This window comes from Mauremys reevesii, linkage group 11 (assembly GCF_016161935.1).
Source record: "Mauremys reevesii isolate NIE-2019 linkage group 11, ASM1616193v1, whole genome shotgun sequence".
In the NCBI taxonomy this organism is placed as follows: domain Eukaryota; kingdom Metazoa; phylum Chordata; order Testudines; family Geoemydidae; genus Mauremys; species Mauremys reevesii.
In genome coordinates this window covers 2,356,628-2,380,740 of record NC_052633.1, presented here as the reverse complement: position 1 = coordinate 2,380,740, position 24,113 = coordinate 2,356,628, and the positions used below count along the sequence as shown (strand labels likewise).

Sequence of the window (24,113 nt, the reverse complement as noted above, 5' to 3'; positions counted from 1 at the left end):
CGATGTCTTAGTTTTCAGCACCCCCAGGTATTACAGTGGTATAGGAGTGGGCAACTTTTAGAGGCGTTAAAGTGCAATCAAATTATATTCACAACGTGTGCGCTCAAAGCTTCTCTTCTCCTTGCCACTTGGGGCATTCATCACACAACCCTGCTGTTCACTTGGAAGAACAGCGCTTGCGGCTCATACGTTTCACATTCAGGGCTGAACAGTGTGCAATCAGCTCCTTCAGGCGTATCCCTTCCGTGCACTCTGGGGGCTGCCATGCTTTAATGTTCTTTGTTCAAGCCCAGTTCTTTCCATCATCAATTTTTGCTCTTTGCCAGGTAATCTTTCTGCATTGGTGGCACCCTCCCATCGGATAATTTTACTTTTTCCCAGCAGAAACTCACTTTCCTGTTGCTGCCACATTCCCTGACACTCCTATAACAAATTTTGTTTCACGTTGCAAATGAAGTTAGTTCACCCCTTGGTCTTATAGCTTCTTGTATTTTTCTGATGAGGCGCAGTGGCCATTGCAATGTCTGTAAAATCGATATGGGATGTCTGGAAAATATGCAGAGGCTGGTCAGGTGTCTTTCTGCAGCCTCGGAACCCTCAGATCCCTTTACATCTCCTTCTGATGGAGGTAAAGGGCCTCACTGAGTCTCTGGCAAGAATAGGGTTAAAGCCACTTCCTAAACAGCCAATTGGCCCTGCATTCTGCTTAAAATGCAATAGTTACTGTATGAGAATGACTTAAAACATGGCACTAACCGACTTTCCCACAGGCCTCCCTACCTCTGGCAGAACTGCCTCCAGAGCTTGCCAAATGATTGCACATTGTGCCCATCAGGGAGAGGTGTCTCGTACTCCCATTTTGGAGGTGAATGCTGACACTGGAATGGTTGGAATAAATCCAGTTCCAGTGCTCAAGCCATGGGGTTACCTGGCTGCAGAGGAAAATGAAAGTAGACATGCACAGGCCAGCTGGTTACAAACAGAGCCTGAAGTGATAAATGGAAGCTAGCTGCGGGGTGGGTATTGAGTGTCTGTTCCTGGGGCCAGAAGCAGTAATTGTGGATGATTAACTGCCTTTTCTGCATTAACAACTTTAAATGACTCTTCATCCCTGGGAAAAGTTGGGCTCCTATATCTGTGAGGTGCTTTTGAAAATTGGACCCTAGGACTTTAATCTTCCGAGATTATTGCTGCTGGTTGCTGGAATTTGCACCCTGTTACCACTTTCAAAAGCGACTTTGAGCATTGAGGGCTATAGGTATGTAAGCTCAGGTGCTGTAGGTGCTGTTGAAAAAGTTTTGCCTTCAGTCCCTTCCCAAAATTAAAACATTTGACTTCAGCAGAGTTAAACTTCTAACACTAGAGCTCACCCCTCACCTTTGGGATGGGTTCTGAATCCCAACTCAGATTTGGATCCAACAGTTTTAACTCTTCTCCATCTCTCTGGGCTGCACTCAAACCCCTGCAGTTTAGGAGGGGCTTAAAATCGGGATTAATGTTTTACTAAGGTTTGAGCATTGGCCTGCTAAACCCAGGGTTGTGAGTTCAACCCTTAAAGGGGCCACTTAGGGATCTGGGGCAAAAATCTGTCTGGGGATTGGTCCTGCTTTGAGCAGGGGGTTGGACTAGATGACCTCCTGAGGTCCCTTCCAACCCTGATATTCTATGATTAACCATGAGCTGGAGCTTTCCATCAGTTGATCTTGCCGGTAGTACAATGCACCAGATCAGATGGGTAAGTTCTTATTTAATGTGCTCTTTTTATGACTCAGTAATAACCAGAATTGCTGCTCTGGTGCATGATTGGTAGCAAACATGTAGTGCACTAGTGCCTTAATGTTCCTGCTATTTATCACTCTGACTTGTAGCACAAGCACTATGCTGTATCATCTGTGGATGAATGGAAGAACTCAAGAGACTTCCTCTAGGGAGATATTAATGACTTTTTTTTAAGATGGGAGTTACCCATGTGTTTAGCATTGAGGAAGCTAGACTGGGCCGACAGGTAAGTCTGACATCTGAAATGTGCTATCAGTCATTCTTCCCCTTATCACCAATCCTTAGGGCTGTGGGTCTTTCAGATAAACAAAGTTAGGTGTCGACTATTTTAGTAATGGATGAACGGCTTTTGGTAAAATCAGAATGGACTGGAGCTAGTCAGAAAATGAAAGTCTGTGTGAAGCCTGGTCTGACATTTGTCCTAGCCTGTGGATCCTCAGCTCATGCTGCAAAGCCTGTTTGTCTGCACGGTCTGTGGGGGCCAGGGAGGACTCTGGTAGGTGGGAAGTGTGGTTCGGGCTGATGGCTTATGATCGGTGTTGGGGCCAACTGGGGTTCCTGGAGCAGTCTAGGTGTGACCTGTGTGTGTAAAACACGTCGAGGAACCCACAAGCAGAGCGTAGCCACACCTATTAATGGACTATGTGTGTGACTGACTGGTTTTATTTGCTTTTGCTTTACAATCAAGTCAGAATGGGACTGAGTCTAGACCAAAAACTTTTGCAGGTGTAGCAAGGTCTGGTAGGGGTATGATTTTACAGCATGTTTATACCAACAAAAGCCCTAGTATAGATGCAGCTGCACCAGCTAAAAATGACTTTTGCTGGAATAGATTTCATTTGGGAAACTGGTATAGGCACAATTTGCCTGTAGGAGCTGTGTCCCCACGTAGAGAGGTCACTGGTACAGCTATAACAGCAAAGCTTTCCTAGTTTAGAGTAGGCTTAGGGAGCAAATCTACATGCTAGTGTTCTAAAGGGGAGACGGAGTGAGAGGAGTGGGTTGCAGTGTACTTTGAGTTCAGGTGTGTCGGGCAAATAGCAGCCTCTCTGCCATGTGATCACATCGCTGACAAACCAAACAAAGCATACTTCCATCTATGATTCCTTCTCCCAGGTTTCCCATCTCCTCTGATCATCTGTCAATTTTGTAATAACGCTGCTGGCTGGCTGGTTCTGCAGCAATAGAGCAAGAATAATGTAGATCATATCCTGTCTGTCTTTAAAGTTGATATTAAAATATAAGTAAATACCATGGAGATGCCAACCATCATCTGGCATACCATATGAAAGCTACAACTCAGTCAAAATGTATCAATATTGGTTTCCTCTTTTCAAGTAATATAAACATTTTGTCGGCAAAATTAAGGATTTAATTAATTTTTTTAGAGAGCTGGAAACTAAAGGCTATTTCATACTAGGAGTAGCCGTGTTAGTCTGGATCTGTAAAAGCGGCAAAGAGTCCTGTGGCACCTTATAGACTAACAGACGTATTGAAGCATGAGCTTTCGTGGGTGAATACCCACTTCGTCAGATGCATGTAGTGGAAATTTCCAGAATTCATCCACGAAAGCTCATGCTCCAATACGTTTGTTAGTCTATAAGGTGCCACAGAACTCTTTTTGCCATTTCATACTAGATTATAGAAATGTTAAAGTTTATCTTAACCTTCTGAAGATCCTATTAAGAGTTCTTGAAAGAGCCATTTTGAAATATCTCATTTGTCCTTTAACAATAGTAGGGAAAGGATTGGGGCAGTTACCATTGTTTTGTTTGTACAACACCTAGTTCTGGTCCTTGACTTGAGCTCCTATAATACAACTCCTTATAATAAACTCGGAGGAGTTACAGGCTTTGCAAACAGCCTATTTTTTAGTTTTGCACAAAATTGTAAGAGTTGGCAAATATTATTCATGCAACCCATTGTCTAGCTATAGGGCAGCCTGTGTTGTATGACGAAGCTAGAAGAACATCCCCTAAAGCCAGACTGGCACAAGTAGGTAGAGCTCCATACAACATTTAATCTTTCATTAGGCTTTACCCAGGGTGCCTTTTCTCGCAATCGATGTGTATTATCACTTTCCCCTGCTCCACTTCTTCCTTTGTTTCCCGGCCTCTCCAAATCAGAGTCCAACTTTTAAATCCAAGATATTCATGTAACTGAAACTATGTAAAACCAATTCCCCACCCTTGCTAATAGGAAAACTTCTGTTATTTGGATCTAATGAAAATCTTCACTGGATAATAAATAACTAGTGGTACCCTTAGACAAACAGAGGTTTATCTTTTAATCTGTCCCTTAGTTACACGGTTGGATCAGTACAAGAAAACAACGACCAGGTGTGGAAGTTCCAGCGCTATTTCTTGGTTCAGGAGTATGGCAGCCGTTTGACTATTCCATTTCCCTTCGTCATCTTTGCCTACATCTACATGGTGATGAAGAAATGCTTTAAATGCTGCTGTAAAAAAGAATGCAAAGAGCCATCCATCTGCTGTAAGTAGGATTGTGTGCTGTTCCTACCCCTTGCTAGGGTGCCAGGATGAGCTGTACCTTTGTCCCCGCACTCATTCCCTTTGTAGTCATCCCTTCCCAGTGCTTGTACTTCTCTCCGGGTAGAATCCCACTCCTAGATTGGGTCACCACGTTACAGCACCCCTGTTGACCCCCAGTGTCCTCAGCAGGTCCAGCTGAGTTTTTTGGTCCAGGTGGCCCTGGATTTCTTTCCAGGAGCCTGCAGTCAGTGTGAAAGTTCAGTGGCAGAGCACTTTGTTTGTTATGTTCTTGTGAATAAATACATACTTTGTACTGAACAGAGGAAGAGGCTCAAAACAACAAAAGGCCTATACTTATGTCCTCCAACCTAAACCTTAGCCTTACCTTGCAAATGTATCTTGTCCCAGGCAGTCAGCACCCTCTCACTCAGTCAGCCCCAGTCTGAGTTGATAGGCAGTCTCTTACCTATCCCAAAGTCCCTTTCTTTGTCCTGGAACACCTGAACCTGGTCGGTTGGGTTTATGCATCTCCCCAGGTGGGATGGAGGCAGACTTGTAGTAGTGGAGTTGTCATATTGTCCATTTGAGCACTGATAATTGAGCTAGTGGATAGCTCAGTGGTTTGAGCATTGGCCTACTAAACCCAGGGTTGTGAGCTCTATCCTTGAGGGGGCCATTTAGGGAACTGGGGCAAAATCAGTACTTGGTTCTGCTTGTGAAGGCAGAGGGCTGGATTCAATGACCTTTCAGGGTCCCTTCCACTTCTATGAGATTGGTATACCTCCATATATTTTATTTAGTGATTGCTGGGGTGTGTGCAGAGAATTGCAGCTGGCATTACCCTTAGTGTTCAACAGAGCCAGCCATACTGCAGTCTCAAACACACACAAATATTAATAAAAACATTACGTATAGCTCCCACATTCTTCACTCTCCCAAAGGAGCCAGTTTTGTGCTACATAGCCTGCTACTGTGTGCTGTGATCCTGTTGACTCTCACAAGCTAAGCAACAATCAGATGGGGTTGATATTTAGAGTGGAGACCTTCCAGGGAAAACGAAATGATATAGCAAGTGACTGTAGTAATTCAGTAGGTTGTCACTGTGTGCTGCTGAAGGTACCATGTTTCAGAGTAGATGTACAGTGGAGTCCCTGATTTCTTGTGATGAATAAACTTCCCACTGTGCTTAAAATCTAAGTTGAAACTTGTCCAGGACCTTGGGGCTAACACCATACTTCTACCTACCTACAACTGCCCTTTAAATTTGCAGTTGGACATAATATAAGCTTTTTTTCATTTTCTGCTCTAAATTGCTCAGATTTTTGCGGAGGTAAGCAGCTCCTGCATTCCACCCCAACAGCTAAAGCAGTTCAGTGGTGGGTAAAGTGATCCCTGTACAGCCTTTATCCCGGAAGTACTGAGGTATAACTAGTTGATATTTGTAAAGAACTTTTAAAATTTGCACCTTTCAAGGTGCATATGGTGCTCAGTAGATTTCAGAGACTTTCTCCTTTAGGGCACTGGATTCAGTTCTAGCAAAGGCCGGCAGTGGCTGAAAATCATTATTTGATGGCTGGGCAGCCTGGCCTGTATATGAAAGGAGTAAATCATTTCCTGTCAACATCAGAATTGGCAGTGGTGTGCTCCTGGACAATCTCAGATGAGGCTTGGGAGTGAATTGAGCCAGCAGCGCTCACACTAAAGTCTTCAACAAGATTTAAATACGAGATCACTTCCACTTTCTTTCCAATCAATACAGTACTTACCTTTTCATAGTTTTCTCCCCCCTCCCCTCTCCCCCCGACTTGTTGATTTGGACACTTACATAAGAACGGCTATACTAGGTCAGACCAAAGGTCCATCTAGCCCAGTATCCTGTCTTCCGACAGTGACCAATGCCACGTGCTTCAGAGGGAATGACCAGAACAGGTAATCATCAAGTGATCTATCCCCTGTCACCCAATCCCAGCTTCTGGCAAATAGAGGCTAGGGACACCATCCTTGCCAACCCTGGCTGATAGCCATTGATGGACCTATCTTCCATGAATTTATCTAGTTCTTTTTTGAATCCTGTTATAGTCTTCATGAAACGGCACAATGGGGGTGGCAAAACTATTAGATCTTAGAGGCTCGGTGTTTTGATGGCTTAAAATATAAGAGGTGGAGGCCAACACCCCACCCCAGTCTGACCCACTGATATTTATCCTTGCCCTTTATTTATGCTCCTTCAGCTAATGACGCTTGGATGGGCACTATAATACATTATTCAAGGACAGCCTGTTAATAGTGCTAACTTCTCCAGCGGCTCTTCTGCCCGCTGGAGATTGATTGAAAAAGAAAACTAATACTCTCCTGACCACATGGCTGTTTCTTCTGCTAAATGAGCTAAATCAGGAACATGTATATATATAGAAATCCATGCTTGGCTTTGGGTAAGGCCTCTAACTGTTCTCCCTGCATTTATTCGGTCAGCGAGCACAGATATGAATTGCTTTAACCAGCTTTTCCAACAAATTGGCTCTTGTCTCTGGTATTCTCCCAGCTTTTTGTAAAGTGCCATTCGTAAGAGATGAGAGAGAAGAGAGCTTCAATTAATTGACAGGCTTGTTCCTATACATCAGCACCACGGGCTTTTGCCCTGCAGCATCGATTGAAACTCTTACTTAGTTTAGGAAAAAGTTACTTGCAGATCCCCTGCACTGTTTGTGGATTTGGTTGCCCAAACCATCGGTGTTGCAAATGGCATTTAGCTTCCACACCAGACAGATGAAGATCTGACTGTAGAAACTCCTGCTGAGCTGATCTATAATAGATCTTGTCCTGCTAGACCCAATGGGAGGACTTAATTAGAGCCAATTTGTGGCTGTTCCAGCAGAGTTGTGCTGCTGGTAAGGAGCACTGGGGCTGCTTAATCCCTGTGCAGGAGGCAGCCATAATGCTCTCGCTTCAGCTCCAGTGCAAGGAGTGGGGAAAGGTGGCTAAGGACTCACTCTTGTGTGGGCTGGACTCCCATTGCCGCCAGAGGGATTCGATGTGGGCACAGGGGACTGCTCATAGGGAGCGGCTTGAAAAACCAGGGCTTAAGTCACCTGGCAGCCCTGACTGAGGCAGCAGGCCTGGTTAGGTTGCAGGTCCCGGTCAAGCACCCCGCACTGGCCACTCACTAGACTGCTGTGAGGGAAGGTTCCCTGGTGTGTTAAGCCTCTGGAGCCTGAACGGACCCCAACTGCTGACCCAGTCCTGGGGTCCCTAGGCACCCGCTTGGGGTGCAGATCCTCTGTCTAGCACCCCCTCCTGAGGGCTGGGACCTGCTGTCCAGCTGCCTAGCCCCTGGGCTCAGTGCTGACCCTTTAGACTCCCCTGTAGCTTAAACATACCCTTTCCCAGGACTCCCCCACAAGGTGTGAACTCTCTCAGAAGGCGCGTGGTAGCTGTGAGGTATATAACCCGTACAGACACCTTGCCAGTCTCACCATTGCTCTTCTTCTACTTGACATAAAGCACGAGGGAGTGGGGCTCATGTAGGACATAACACAAATCCTAACCGCAGTTGCCCCTCGCCCCTTGGGAATGCTCAGGGGACCGTCTGGATTCTGGTAAGCAGGCAGGGTCCCTAGCCCCATAAGGCATCTACATTCTGGATTGCTTTTCCCTCCTCCTGAGCTTGGGGAAAATGGCCCCCTCTATTTTTTATAACCTTCCAGTCTTCTCTGTCAGGTGACACCCTCAGGTGACCAGAGACTCCTCCAAGGTGACTTTGTCATCCCCGTAGGATGACACAGAATGACTAAATTGTGAGGTTCCCCAAATTGTCACACAGCGTCACTCGCATGTTTGATGTTTGCCTGAAGCCAGAAAATTCACACTTCATTTAAAACCTCCCCAAAGCTGAATGCTTCGAAACCTCAAATATTGTGTCCATTCAGAGGCTGGAGTGGAAATGTGGGTCAATTCCTCCTTTTAATACAAACCCAGTTAGCTTGTCCCATGCCATGACCAGGCAATAAAATACATTAATGTTCAATTTGCATTATCACTGCTAATTTTCTGTATGCAGAGAAATGAATTCCGTTAGCCCTGGTGAACAGAATCACTGGCAGGCTTTTTCACATTTCAAAACAGTAGAGGCAAATTAAGTTAGTCTAATGCCTTTTTGTATTTCTCAGGTTCAAAATATGAGGACAATGAGACGCTTGCATGGGAAGCAGTCATGAAAGAAAATTACCTTGTCAAAATCAATTCCAAAGCAAATGACTCTTCAGAGGAGTATGTCTGTTTTTTCTCTCTGCTCTACTCTTAGACGAAACTTCACTTCTGCAAACTTTTTATTTTTTAAAAAAGAAAAAGAAAACTTTTTTTTACATTTAGAAAGTCTGCTTATACACTAATATATTAATAAAACCAGCCTAAAACAGCTCATCCATTCTGCCTCAAGTAAAATATTGGACATTTTATAATCCATTAGCATAATGCAGGTTGGTTGCCTAGGCTGTTAAATTTTCATTAAAATTTTGCAAATTTGACATGAGACATTATCCACACAATATGTGCTGAATAGATTCATTTATGTACAATTACATACTAAAAATGTCTTCCATTAGCTTGCTAGGGTGAACTTGGGCAAATCACCTCTCTGTGCCTCAATGTTTCCATCTGTCAGGTGGGGATAATCATAGAATCATAGAAAATTAGAGTTGGTAGAGACCTCAAAACAGGACCAACCCCAACTAAATCATTCCAGCCAGGGCTTTATCAAGCTGGGCCTTAAAAACCTCTAAGGATGGAAATTCCACCACCTCCCTAGGTAACCCATTCCAGTGCTTCACCACCCTCCTAGTGAAAGAGTGTTTGCTGATATCCAACCTAGACCTCCCCCACTGCAATTGTAGAATTGCTCCTTGTTCTGTCATCAGGTACCACTGAGAACAGTCTAGATCCATCCTTTTTGGAACCCCCCTTCAGGTAGTTGAAGGCTGCTATCAAATCCCCCCTCATTCTTCACTTCTGCAGACTAAACAATCCCAGTTCCCTCAGCCTCTCCTTGTAAATCATGTGCCTCAGCCCACTAATCATTTTCATTGCCCTCCGCTGGACTCTCTCCAATTTATCCACATCCTTTCTGTAGTGGGGGGCCCCAAAACTGGACACAATACTCCAGGTGTGGCCTCACCACTGCTGAACAGAGGGGAATAATCAATCACTTCCCTCTTCCATTTCCCTATAGTACTATATATTTGTGATGCAAGTACACTAATCAATTTGGGTATTAATGGACTGGAGTACAAAGAAAAAGCAAGGGTGCTGGAAGGGCTTAGAAAGAAATATTAAGCTAAGCATGCATAGTTTAACTAAGAAGCAGAGATGCAAAACTGGACACAGTACTCCAGATGAGGCCTCACCAATGTCAAATAGAGGGGAATGATCACATCCCTCGATCTGCTGGCAATGCCCCTACTTATACAGCCCAAAATGCTGTTAGCCTTCTTGGCAACAAAGGCACACTGTTGACTCATATCCAGCTTCTCATTCACTGTAACCCTTAGGTCCTTTTCTGCAGAACTGCAGCTTAGCCAGTTGGTCCCCAGCCTGTAGCAATGCATGGGATTCTTCCATTCTAAGTGCAGGACTCTGCACTTGTCCTTGTTGAACCTCATCAGATTTCTTTTGTCCCAATCCTCCAATTTGTCTAGCTCACTCTGGATCCTATCCCTACCCTCCAGTGTATCTACCTCTCCCCCCCAGCTTAGTGTTATCCGCGAACTTGCTGAGGGTGCAATCTATCCCATCGTCCAGATCATTAATGAAGATGTTGAACAAAAGCAGTCCCATGACCGACCCCTGGGGCACTCCGCTTGATACCGGCTGCCAACTAGACATCGAGCCATTGATCATTATCTGCTGAGCCCAACGATCTAACCAGCTTTTTATCCACCTTATAGAATATATATTTTTTGACTTGCTGGCAAGAATACTGTGGGAGACCATATCGAAATCATCGCTAAAGTCAAGGTATATCATGTTCACCGCCTTCCCAATATCCTCAGAGCCAGTTATCTCATCATAGAAGGCAATCAAGTTGATCCTTGGTGAATCCATGTTGACTGTTCCTGATCACCTTCCTCTCCTCCAAGTGCTTCAAAATGGATTCCTTGAGGACCTGCTCCATGATTTTTCCAGGGATTGAGGTGAGGCTGACCAGTCTATAGTTCCCTGGATTCTCCTTCTTCCCTTTTTTAAAGATGGGCACTACATTAGCCTTTTTCCATTTGTCTGGAACTTCCCCCAGTCACCATGAGTTTTCACGGATAACAGCCAATGGCTCTGCAATCACATCAGCCAACTCCCTCAGCACCCTTGGATGCAGCGCGTCCGGCCCCAGGGACTTGTGCATGTCCAGCTTTTCTAAATAGTCCTTAACCTGTTCTTTCACCACTGAGAGCTGCTCACCTCCTCCCCATACTGTGCTGCCCAGTGCAGCAGTGTGGGAGCTGACCTTGTCTGTGAAGACCGAGACAAAAAAGCATTGAGTAGTTCATCTTTTTTTCCACATCCTCTGTCACTAGGTTGTCTCCCCCATTCAGTAAGGGGCCCAATCTTTCCTTGACCTTCTTGTTGCTGACTTACCCGGAGAAACCCTTCTTGTTACCCTTCGCATCCCTGGCTAGCTGCCACTCCAATTGTGCCTTGGCCTTCTTGATCACACACCTGTGTGTTCGAGCAATATTCTTATACTCCTCCCTAGTCATCTGTCCAAGTTTCCACTTCTTGTAAGCTTCCTTTTTGTGTTTAAGCTCACCAAAGATTGCTCTGTTAAGCCAAGCTGGTTGCCTGCCATATTTGCTATTCTTTCTGCACATCAGGATGGTTTGTTCCTGCACCCTCAATAAGGCTTCTTTAAAATACAGGCAGCTCTCCTGGACTCCTTTCCCCGTCATATTAGCCTCCCAAGGGATCCTACCCATCAGTTCCCTGAGGGAGTCAATGTCTGCTTTTCTGATGTCCAGGGTCCTTATTCTGCTGCTCTCCTTTCTTGCTTTTGTCAGGATCCTGAACTCAACCATCTCATGGTCACTGCTGCCCAGGTTGCCACCCACTTCTACTTCTCCTACCAATTCTTCCTTCTTTGTGAGCAGCAGGTCCAGAGGAGCATGACCCCTAATTGGTTCCTCCAGCACTTGCACTAGGAAGTTGTCCCCAGCACTCTCCAAAACTTGTCTGTGCACTGCTGTATTGCTCTCCCAGCTAGGGTGACCAGACAGCAAGCGTGAAAAATCGGGACGGGGTGGGGGGTAATAGGCGCCTATGTAAGACAAAGCCCCAAATATCGGGACTATCCCTATAAAATCGGGACATCTGGTCACCCTACTCCCAGCTGATGTCAGAGTGATTGAAGTCCCCCATGAGAATCAGGGCCTGTGATCTGGAAACTTCTGTTAGTTGTCCGAAGAAAGTCTCGTCTACCTCATCCTCCTGTTCTTGTGGTCTATAGCAGACGCCCACCATGACATCACCCTCATTGCTCTCGCCTCTAAACTTAACCCAAAGACTCATGCTTTCCTCCTTTTTCAAAGTGCTTTGAGATTCATTGATGAAGAGTGCTATCTAAGAGCTAGCAAGCATTTTTACATAGATTAATGGTGCATACCAGACATGTAACCATGAGAAATAAGATTATACATAGGTTGCGGGGATTCCATGCTGACCAGAAATCTTTACTAAGTACTAGTAATAGATGGGGTCTCCAAGTCTTAGTTGGGACTTGAAAGGTTAAATATGTCTTAAGGCTTTGGGTAGCTTCACAAATCCTTTGTCAAATCCTGACACTTGGCTGATCAGCCTCAGAGTTCTTTCAAGAATCATCTCAGCATTTTTAGAGCAACAACTAAATCAGACAAATTGCCAAGGGGAAAAACGGTATATAGACCAGAATCAGAGAACAAAGTTATCAAAAGGCATAGGGGAAGCTTTTTAAAGGGATTTAGGTACCTAACTCCCCTGGAGACCACGCATGCAACTTTATTGAACATGTTACTGAATATAAAAAGCAACCCTCCAATAGTGTCTAGGTGTTCTCCATTTCCATTTTTGGCATTGAAAAGCTGGTAACTTTGGGTGGAGGGTTTCACTCATGCTAGGGCGTGCAGTTTTCCTGCTGTGGACATTCCATCCTTAAATGCATAAGTACGACTTTCCATATGCTGCTCAGCATTAAGTTACAAGCTAGATATATTCAAATTAGGGTGGCCAATTTTTGAGCCAAAAAGGGTCATGTAAGAAACTTGCCAAGAGCAAAACTGACAGTAATTTATCCAGAGTTACATTAGATGTGATCAAAACCAGGTGCACACAGCCATAATGACTTGTCTTGTCCTGGAAAGATGAATGGGAACTATTTGAGTTCCCAGGCGATAACACCTGCAGTCAATATCAGCCTTGTCATTGACCTTCAACTATGTGCATTCAGAGTAGAAGATCATTCTAGGAGCCAAGAGCCATAGTTTTCCTTGGTCCACATTTTGGGTGCTCCTATGTGACTAGATGTCCTGCCTTAAATTTATTGTATGTAATGTTCTGCTGTACAGTTTGACACTGAATCAAGGAGTAGATGCCAATCGCTAGTTTAATTTTTAGTCCCACAAGATTCATTTTGGTATTTGTCATCTCTTCACAGGATGGCACATCGATTTAGACAACTGGATATGAAGGTACTTTGTTTTTGATTGGTCTGGGGAATAGATGTCTATCTGATATGACAGTGAGTGGCATATATAGAAACTGGACCCCTTTATTTATGCACTGTTTACACTTAACTGTAGTCAGATATAATTTTCTTAGGGCTGTACGTCTAAGGTACTGTCCTGTATTGGGGGCAGAGTGGAGGCACTGTGCCTCAAGCAGAAAACTTTGTGTGTGGCACAGACATCTGATAAGGTTACAACAGCCACATGAGGTCGCTTAGATACTAGGAAGCATCTTGTTGTGCTGAAGAATGAAGGAGCAGATATTTTCTGAGCTCTGCAAATGTGGAGAGAAGCCACGCTGTGCTGCTGCTTGTAAGAGCTTTATTAGGTAGGATTTAATTTCTAAATAGTGCCTTAAACATGCTTCAATTTCAGGAACTGCCTCAGAGCAATGTACTTGTCAGACCCATTGCTTGATTACTAGAAAACCACTAGAGAGTTCTAAAGCAGAAGGGAATGTCAGTGTTGCATAGTAACTGAACAAGGTGTCTTCCTCATTGTAAATACACTTTGAAGGCAGAAACTTCATGTGGCAGAGTGCGCTGTCACCTGTCCAGATAATTCCACCAAGCAAGATTCTGATCCCCCTACAGCACCTTATCCATGAGTAGTATCAGTATCAGGGTATCAGTTTGCTGTGTGTGCATCTGAGTGAAAGAAGCATTAGAGGAAACAAGTGTAAAAACATAAGTCTTTACAGTAGACTGGTTTCCACAAAACTCCAGTGACCAGATCTGTGATCCCATCTCAGGAGCCAAGGCCGATTCAGAGTAATTTGGAGTCTGTTGGTTTCATGATGCCCTCTGGTTAAATGCATGAAATGTGTGTGCATTAGGACTCACTACCTTTATTGCGTTGATGAAAATTGTAATTGTTGTTGTCCTTCCAAATGGACTGTACCGGGGCAATGTTTGAAGGGGCACTTCTATTGCTCACTAGGGCTATTTTGCTGTGAAAAATAACCATAAGCACTGCATTGTTTATCCGCACAGCTGAGTTTGTCTGGTAAATGCAAATAGCAGTTGGCTAATGCTCAGTCACTGACAGCTGGCATTCAGAGGGTAACCAAAAAAAACAGGAGCTTAACTTGGAGGTGCCATGGGAGTTACTGTTACTGTTTTACAGCCATTCCCAGGCATTTTAAAGGCCTTACTGCTTATTTGCCTCATACATCTCGCTGCCTGTTATACAAGCTGCAAAAATGCCTTGGAATAAGCTCGGCCGACTTCAAACTAACATGAATTTTGATTTGTTTTTGTTTTTAGCTTAATGATCTGAAAGGCCTTCTGAAAGAGATTGCTAACAAAATAAAATAAAAGCAACTTGAAAGCAGAGGCAGCAAACCTCAGCAACGTAAGCTCACTTTATTGACTAACGTACAAAAGAGGATTTAATCAACATCTCCAGTGCTTAAATGCATCTGTCTAAGAAAGAGGAAGGGTTCCATTCGACATTGGTTATTGATGCTTCTATTTATACCTTCAGCTTTAAAAAGGGAACACTAGGCCCTGGGTTTCTGCCTCACTTGGTCATTCTGGATTAAATCCAAGGATATGTTAGCACCAGCTTTAATTTCCAGATGGTAATTCTTTAAAAACCTATTAAACTCCATCAGAATTGTCTTGTTTTGACCCCTTGTTTTCTGAAAAGCTCCAGGCGGTACCAACGTATGTATTATTTATACTAGAGGCTCCAACTGAGATCAGGGGTCCCATCGTGGTAGGTGCTGTACAAACACAATGAAAGTTCTTGTGCTGATCAGGGATCGGCAACCTTTGGCATGTGGCCCGCCAGGGTAAGCCCCCTGGCAGGCTGGGCTGGTTTGTTTACCTGCCGCATTCGCAGGTTCGGCCAATCTCAGCTCCCACTGGCTGTGGTTCACCTTCCAGGCCAATTGGGGCGGTGGGAAGTGGCGGCCAGCACCTCCCTCAGCCCGCACCGCTTCCCGCGGCCCCCATTGGCCTGAAAGGCGAACCGTGGCCAGTGGGAGCTGCGATCGGCCAAACCTGCGGACACCCTCCTGCCTCTCATCTGCAGCCCCACCCCAGAGCCTGCACCCCAGCCAAAGCCCTCACCCCCCCCGTGTCCCAGCCCCCTGCCCCAGCCCTGATCCCCCTCCTGCCTTCTGAACAGAGCCACGGCATGTGTCTGTGGAGCGGCTCCCGACCCCACTCCCTGTCTGGAGTGGATTAAATCGGCTGGCAGGACGGATGTGGCCCGCGGGCCATAGTTTGCCCACCCCCGCTTTAAAGTTTAGTTTGGCATAGTAATTCCAGATAGTCCTCACTTCCAGACAGCCACATTTCTTATTCCATTTTCTCTGCAAAGGAAGATGACAGTCATTGCTAGTTTGGATGTTGTTCTACATCACTCCTACGTGGAGGTGCGGCCAGGGAGCTCTGTGCACTGCTGCCGCCCCTACAGCTCCCATTGGCCAGAAACTGTGGCCAATGGGAGCTGCAGGGGTGACACCTGTGGATGGGGCAGCGCACAGAGCCTCCTGGCCGCGCCTCCGCATAGGAGCCAGAGGAGGGACATGCTGCTGATTCCAAGAGTTGCTGGAGGTAAGTGTTGCCTGGAGCCTGCACCCCTGAGCCCCTCCTGTGGCCCCAGCTCCAGTCCTGATCCCCCTCCAGCCCTCTGAACTCCTTGATCCCAGCCCAAAACACCCTCCTGCACCCCAAACCCTTCATCCACAGCCCCACCCCAGAGCCTGCATCCCAGCCAAAGCCCTCACCCCCGGTGCCCCAACCCCCCTGCCCCAGCCCTGATCTCCCTCCCACCTTCTGAACCCCTCAGTCCCAGCCTGGAGCACCCTCCTAAACCCCAAATCCCTCATCCCCAGCCCCACCCCAGAGCCTGTACCTCCAGCCAGAGACCTCACCCTCCCCACACCCCAACCCTCTGCCTCAACCCTGATCCCCCCTCCTGCCCTCTGAACCCCTCATTTCTGGTCCCATCCCAGAGCCCACACCCCCAGCCAGAGCCCTCACCCCCTCCAACCCCAATTTTGTGAGCATTCATGGCCCGCTATACAATTTCCATACCCAGATGTGGCCCTCGGCCCAAAAAGTTTGCCCACCCCCACTTTAAAGCCACAGGGCTCTCTTTCAGGGATTGACGAGATTTGTTCCTTGTAGAGAATCATTTTTGCCAGTGCAAAATGAGCGTAAAATGCTACCAACTCAGTTCTCCCCTCGCTCACAGTGTGGGATATGATTTTATACCCACTTTGCAGAGGCAAATGATTATATAAGACGCAATGCCAGAGAGACCCATGGGGGGTAAACTGCACAGTTCGAGGAAAGGGCTTAGGGCTTGGCTACACTTGCGAGTTACAGCGCAATAGAGCAGCCCCGGGCGTCCTAGCTCATTCCCCGTCCACACTGGCAGGGCGTGTAGAGCGCTCTGACTCCGCAGTTACAGCACTGCTGGTTCTCCACCTCGGTGAGTGGAATGATGTTTGCTGCGCCTTGGCTACAATGCCCGGGCGCCAGTGTGAACGAGGGGTTGCATTACTGCGCTCTGATCGGCCTCTGGAAACGTCCCATAATCCACTTAAATCAACTAGCCACTCTTGTCATTGTTTTGAGCTCCTGTAGGAATGCGGAAATGCCCTTTCAAAGCTCTGTTTCTGACAGCCGGCATGCAAGCGGCTACTGTAGAACGCTGTGTGAGAGAGAAAAAGGCGGAGGGGAGGAGGTGGTCTGCTGCTGTCTGAACTTACAGGACAGCCTGCTGACATGCTCTCCGCCCCCCAAAAACCCACTCTCTCTCCCCCCACATACACACAACACACTCCCTGTCACCCTCCACCCCACCCCTCCCATTTGAAAAGCACGTTGCAGTCCCTTGCATGCTGGGATAGCTGCCCATAATGCACCGCTCCCAATGCCGCTGCAAGTGCTGCAAATGTGGCCACGCCAGTGCACTTGCAGCTGTCAGTGTGGACAGATTGCAGCGCTTCCCCTACTGCGCTCTCCGAAGGCTGGTTTAACTCAAAGCACTCTACATCTGCAAGTGTAGCCATGCCCTTAGTCTCGCTAGTCCTTAGCCACATCCTTAGAGGCAGTAAATTCCAAGTTGTTCAACTTGTCAGTTAGCTCAAGTCAGGTAAAAGGTCTGAACTCTAGTCTGGTAGCTTGGGGACTACTCTGGTGCCTAAGTGATGAAGTATAATGGAAATTGAGGATGCTGGGTCCATCTGAAATATGGCTTAGTGCCTGCTGGCAGTCAGTGAAATCTTCCTGGATGCTGTGAACGCTCTCTTGCGTATGAGCTGTCCAGGTTCTGAAGCTGGGCTCTCCCAGAAAATGACCCAATGTACTAACTCATCTAGGTTTGTGGGAAGGGCAGACAAGCGATTGCCTCCCAAGAAGCTGAAGCTGTATCTTTGTAGTCCCTTGGCCAAGGGTGTCACCAGTCAGCACGGTAATGTTTACATCCACGCTGCGCTCGTTTGGGGCAGGGGGAGATGACTGAATACAGTGCAAGGCATGGGAGAATCAGGCCCAGCACCTGCAGAAGATGCTGAATTGACAGCCCCCAAACTTCCCATCTGCCACTGCTCTTACTGAATCTGATAGACAACAGAGCTGCCACTCTTCCTCATTTCTTAGCACAGCAGCAAGCTCTTTTTATCCCTAGTAATTTGTTAGGATTAGTCCCCTGGATTCCATGTTGACAGATACTGGAATGAAAACTAAAGGTATCAACTGACGGCAGCGGGAGATTTATTCTAAAATTCTCTTTTTATTTTCTTTGCTCTCACAGGTACTGACTCATTCACGCTAATTTCTAGGAGACATCTCAAAGTGAATCATATCCTGCGACAAATGGCAGCACCTGGGAAGGCCTGAGGAGGATGCATGATGCTTTTAAAATGACATTTCTGCTCTTTGCATCTCGGAGCTCTGGGCTCTTTTATTTCCATGGTCATCTTACATGCTGATGATAAAAAATGATCCTCCTAGTTGAGCTCCAAATTCTAGCAGCTGATCTGTTGCTTTTCTTCTCAGTCCTTAGTTATTGGCCGTAAGCAGGTAGCTCTCATCAGCTGCTCAGAGATCACTTTCCTAACGCCAACAATTCTGCTGCCAACCCGCTCTGGTTTGAGTCTCGGGAACAGATCTCCACCCGGGCGTCAACTAGACACTCAAGTGCGGATCGTCAGATGTGTTTAGGCTCCGAGCTCACAGAAAGTTAGGAGAGTAAATACTTTTGAGAATTTGGGCCTCATCGCTCCTTTTAGTGACCCCCAATGATCTCCCCCTCTCCCCGCCTCCCTTGCTGCTCACATAGCGTATTTCCAAACCCGGACTAAATTTTTACACGCTGGCATATGAGGATGAAAGGCCTCCTGCCTTCCCTAATAGGAAATATTGCTCTCGGCATCCCAAACTAACCTGCCACCTGGATTCCTGGTGAACAATAATGACTTTTTTCAGATTAGGCTGAGGCACTATTTTGTAGTCCAGACTGAGTGCCTACACTCCGTGCAATTCATAGATAAGTCTAATAGGATCACTTCTTGCTGCCTCAGTGATGTTTTGCAAGGCCCTGATACTGCATTTGGTTTCACTTGTTCAAGTTTCTGTATGGCCTCTTCGTGGTCTGATTCCTTAACACACAAGAGGTGGTATGTGATTCACCGCTCATTTGATGCAACACCAGGGCTAGCTGCTGGTATCACAGTAGTTTAGAAAGCAAGTGTCCCCAGTTGAGTGTTCTTCCCTGGAAGGGAAAGGGGCTTCTAAAATGCAATGCTGCCCATAGCAAGATGAGCTGGATGTCAGCTTGGCTCAACCAGAATGGCTCTGCCTTTGCTGAAAGTCTTCCGGAGAGCCAAGCCCCAGCAAGCTATTAACTCAAATGACTGCTGTGTTGTCTCTGCATGAGAAAACAACTGAATATATTTTCCAGGGGAAGCATTATTAATTGCCTGTTACAGTAAAACTCTTTCAGCGTCTTGCTGTTCACATCTTTGCTGTTTGCTCTGCTATCCAAACTTACCAAATGCACTGAAACAGGTCAAGCTCAGTGTTGATTACAACACCAATACTAAAGGTGATATCTGTTCAGCAGTGGAACATAAGATTTTAGTAGTCACACATTGGAAAGGCTTGTCGGGATGTGCTCAGACTCCCACTGACTTCAGTGGACATTGGATTGGGTCCTAAATGACTAAGATAAATCTACTTTATATAAATGGATTTTCGTTTGTCACTTGTGTCTGCCTTTACTGTAGAAAATGTGCCTTCATTCCATTTTTATTGTCTGTCATGCCATATTCAATGGTACCTGTAACAGTGTTGTTCCCCTGCGTATTGTGCTGGATGTAGCTAAGAGTAGTGTAACAAAGAATCAAATGTACCTTTATGAACATACACATTAAATAAGACGTTAACTCTGGCTTCTCTCCTTATTTCAAGGTGGGAAAGATAAACAAGGTATTTTCCTAAGACAAATAGGTTCTGCTACCATTGCTACCCCTGTGACACTTTCTGTATTTATTTATCTAATCTCAATTCTACAGGCAAGTGTTCCGTGTTCTTGCCAGCTACGTATCACCCATTGCCTTATTCTAGGAATTGCAACACACCTGAGAAGATTTTGGGAATAATTAGGGAAACAATTGCACTAGGCACCCATCTCTGTTTGAAAAGGATTCTCCAATGAGAGGAAAGACATTCTGACGGTCAATGCCAGTGGGATTTCTCTGGGGGAATAGAGCTATAATTTAATGAAATTAGATTACTCTTTTTTTCCCCTGAAATCTTGATCACTAAAAAGTGTAACGTGGGCCAAAATAGAATGATCAGTTCAAGAATATACCATAGAATTACTAATCTGCAAAGACCAGACAACAGTTGGCAATTGTAAAAGTCCTGGCTTAGTTTACAGTAAATGAGAATGGGAGTGTTGTTCATTCTGGATGGACCTTGTGTCAGGAGTTGATTAGCACCCGATGCTCCAGCGGTACAACGCACAACACAAGCACACTGCTTTTTGTGCTGTGCCAGATTAAACGGTCTGTACGTCTTGTAAGTGGCACCTCTTGAAGTAATTTGGCACCTCTTTAGTGAAAGTAAAAGGGGATTGTTAAATACCAACACTGGAAAAAAAAATCCACTGCCCCGATGACTGGTTCTCAGGTGTCCATTTGGAAATTGCTGAACTTTGGCCTTTCCTCCTGACCAATAGAGCATGCTGTTTTCTGCAGTGAGGGAGCCTCACTTCCCACAGGATCCAGCACCCACGTCTCCCACTGATGTTAACTTCAGCATCAGGCCCCAGGGTACAATTCAGATCCGTATGAAAGAGATGGAATCCTCCTGGTGCTGCCCCATGCTGAGATCCTTTCCAAGCTGTCGTACGGCTCTTGGAAAATAATCGGAGAAATGTGTCTCCATGCTATGAAACTCCTCGGAAGGGTCAACCAACTGGATCGCTTCACAGCTGCACATTTTCCCTAACTCGGGTACATCTGCACTGCAAGGTGTAACTGAAGCATGTGTAGACGGACCTGACGTGTGAGTGCAGCACATGTAGACGTACCTGAGCTAGTGTTGATCTACCTAGCTCAAATAATAGTGGCAGTGAAGCCATGATCACATGGGCTTGCCACTTGAGTACATACCCAGGGTCCCACAGGGGTTTTTTGAGCCAGCTAGGTCAAAGCTGGCTTGGGTATGTCTACAACTGCTGAGTGTCACCTCTAGTTGCAGTGTAGACCTAAACCGAAGTGTTTTGATTTCAGGAAGCTGACAATGACGGTGCTGCTTGCCAACGCAATAAAGGGAGGAGAATGTCATCTAAGGTAAGAGGAAGGGAAACCTCCTTCCCTGCCTTCTGTGCAGGGTGGGGAAGAGGCGCATCAGTCACGTGTACTCTTGCTCTGCATGGCCTTGTCCCAAATTGGAGCCCATTATTCACCGCTGATGCAGCTGCGCTGGTGTGAGGGTGAATGGAAAGCCCCAAGTCCATGGCCTTGGCGGAGGAAAGCAGGTTAAGGTTAGAGGGATAGACTCTGCAGCTCCGTGGCTGTTACGCCAGTCTGTCATCTGGAACAGAGCCTGTGGCCCAGAGGACACCCCTCTCTGCCACCCTATTCAGCACAAGCACAGAGACTGCTGCAGTGCAGCAAGGGCGGCCCGGGGGAAGCCCCTTCGGCACCAGGGTTTACACCACCTTCATTTCATTGAAACCTATATTTCTAGTTGCAGGGCGAACGCCAGTGCTGCCTGCCGGAGTCTGAACATAGCGTGAAACAGTAGCCCTGAGCTCGGGGTTGTAAAGATGTGCCGGGGGGGTTATGTCCCGCCTGCCCTTCCCATGCTGCTAAATAGGACGGGGGCTCTGGTATGGAAAAATCCAGCAGGGAGTGCCCAGATACTGCGGAGAATTGGTCCTAGCACCCATGTTTCAGTGGGATGAGGCTTCCCAGCGTGGGAGTCCATTACTCCTGATCCAGTGCAGCCAGTCCCCAGCTGGCCTGTTCTGCTGGAAGCTGAGCACTCTGCTTGGGTGCAGGGGGATACTCCTCTCTTCGATCCCTTTCTGCTAAAGCAAAGGGCAGAGTGCTGTAAAACCGGGGCAGTGATGCAACTGGATTTTATTTCACGCCCCGCTAGGCTGTTTCAGATGGCTCAGGTGTTTGGATTGATGCCAGTGGCTGGAGCCATGTTTCCCAATGACCCTGAACGGCAGCAGCTAAATAGCTTTCCGGCGAGACACATTCTAGGGGTTTGTCTGCCGCATGCCAATGCTGCTCTGAATTCCCCTTCATTCTCCCTGCAGCCCATTTACCCTGGTTCACTGCACCTCGGAGAGGCTGATGAGGAAAAGCACCAGCCAACACTGATCTCTCCACTCGTTCCACAGCTGCCCTTTGGACAGCTACCACGTACGTGGAAAGGAGTCTTGAAACCCAGCGTCAGTGTTGTTGCAGCCAGGAATTGACATGGGTATGTGGCCGGGACACAGCCTAAGGAATGTTCATACCCACACCCCTCAGACGTGCTAGTGCTCTTCTTTTGTACACACTTGAAACCTGTGTTTCAGGGGTTTAGATGTGGAGAGTAGGGGGCTCTGGCACCACCCTGATATTGGACTAGTGTCCTGTCACCAGTCTAGACATAGCCTAAGTGTAAATGAAGTGTCTGTGTATTGTAAATAAACGATTTTGTATTTCCTTATTTGGGGGAGAAGGAAGTTTAATTTTTTTCTCCAAGCAGTCTTCTGCTTTTCCATTATTAATTTGCTTTAACATAGATGTAGTATTATCTCAAACAGTTTTGCATCCATTTCCCCCTCTATCTTTAGTATTTCAGTAATAATTGTTGAGTTTTTACATCATGCCATTTAATTTTGTGTGGGATGTTAATGTATTGCCAATAACACAACTGGCTAAAGCCATATCCAAAGTAACATGTAAATCCAATTATCTCTCCACTAATTTATAATGTGGAATTATACCACTAGGACAATCTCTTTCGATAACAGAACATTAAACAGATTGCATAAAATGCCTTTGGTTTATGATTTAGCTGGCTTCTGGAAGGAATTCATTTTCCTTTTGCTACTTTCAATCAGATAACTGAAATAAATATTGTGGTTCATCTGAAATGCCGGCTAGCTCTGGGATACATTAAAATGACACAACTTGAAATCTCACCTCCACTGAGGATGTGGGACTAAATGGATGTTGAAACGGTTCCATCAATTCAGGCTGCTGTCTGCTTGCAGATATCGAAGCCTGAGGAAGGAAGATTTGCCCATCTTAGAAAATGTAATCCTGGCCATAATTAAGCCTTGATTGCAATAAATCCTCTTCACTTTGTAAAATCTTAGCTTCATTAATATCAGAGTGTTTCAGGGGCAGGGATAGAAATGTGAAATGAGATTCTGGCTGGGTGGTTCCGCTAGCTGTTGTTGAATTTTTTGACATGAAATGCTTCTGTGTTTGCTTGGTACAGTTCCCTGTACCCGAATGAAGGGAATAACGTGCAATGAATAATGTATTCACTAACTTCAGCTTTTTTTTCTGCTCACAAGATATCAGGCAGTAGTTTGCTTCCTACTGTTGATTTGTTGTTTGGATGTCTTTGAACTTGGTTATGAATGTAAAATCTGAGCTGTTAATTACTCAGGGCTGCTCACATGGTATCTTGCATATACTTTGGTTGCACGTGTGTGCAAAATACTTACCGCAGGTGGACTCACATATGCAAACTGAAACCTTGATTTCCACAAAGAGCTGCCCATGTTACTGCAACATGAAAACTCCAAATTGGATTTCCGCACATTTTTCTAATGAATCTCAATCCAAACAAACACAAAATGATCAAGACTTTAAGCATCAGCTTTTTTAGTTTCCTGGCTTACTGGTGGTGCATCACATTAGGTGTTGCCACCACATAGCACGAGTCTTGTAATAATACTGTTGCAGTAAAGTGGTCATAATAGAGTTAACTGGAGCATTGTGGGATGGAGCCGTGCTCCCCTGCCCCCTTACAACCTGTGTTGTTAGTGGGAATTCCCACCACCACATGCACTCTGTTTGATGCAGTTAAATAAAGCAGCAAGTTCCCAGAGTTTGACCAGCAAATTACAAGTTTTCAAACGCTGCCTTACAAGGCATTCCTTATACAACCATTATTGCAATAGCGTGTAGGGTGTGAACATGGGTATATTCTGTCACAAAGTTACATTAAGGGCACTTACGGCTTATGGGATAGGCAGAAATTTTGCAACAAAGAAATTAACTGTTTGATTATCTTAATGAGTAGAGAGGGGAGACTAAAGCAGCAAGTACTTCAAGAATACCGTGAATTTCTAAATCGATTCAATTCAGTCATGTGCATGCACCTATTTCATTCACTGTCTGCCAGTTCTGTGTAATTGCATTTCACTAATATAAATGCACTTGGGATGTTTGAGTTTGCAGGCTTGATACTTACAGAAAATGAATTTGAATCACATTGTCACTTAGCACTGGAAATCTGATTGCAATGGCTAAATTAATCCCGTCAGGGAACAGAACCAGTACCGCATGATGCATGTGACTAGTTGCAATCAAACAGCTTGAATTTCAAATTCT

The 24,113-nt window shown here is 45.8% G+C and overlaps 1 protein-coding gene across 6 annotated transcripts in view; it reads left to right on the top strand.

Annotated features, from left to right (window-relative positions):
- Positions 1 to 19,411, top strand: part of TRPM8 (transient receptor potential cation channel subfamily M member 8) — a 103,585-nt gene extending 84,174 nt beyond the window's left edge. For all 6 annotated transcript variants that reach the window (XM_039494698.1, XM_039494702.1, XM_039494699.1 and 3 more), the window contains 5 exons: positions 4,082 to 4,272; positions 8,438 to 8,537; positions 12,943 to 12,976; positions 14,278 to 14,365; positions 17,786 to 19,411. In XM_039494698.1, the coding sequence (XP_039350632.1) occupies positions 4,082 to 4,272; positions 8,438 to 8,537; positions 12,943 to 12,976; positions 14,278 to 14,328 (376 nt within the window). In that variant the 3' untranslated portion in view covers positions 14,329 to 14,365; positions 17,786 to 19,411. The remainder of the gene's footprint in view (positions 1 to 4,081; positions 4,273 to 8,437; positions 8,538 to 12,942; positions 12,977 to 14,277; positions 14,366 to 17,785) is intronic.
- The last annotated feature ends 4,702 nt before the right edge of the window (positions 19,412 to 24,113 follow it).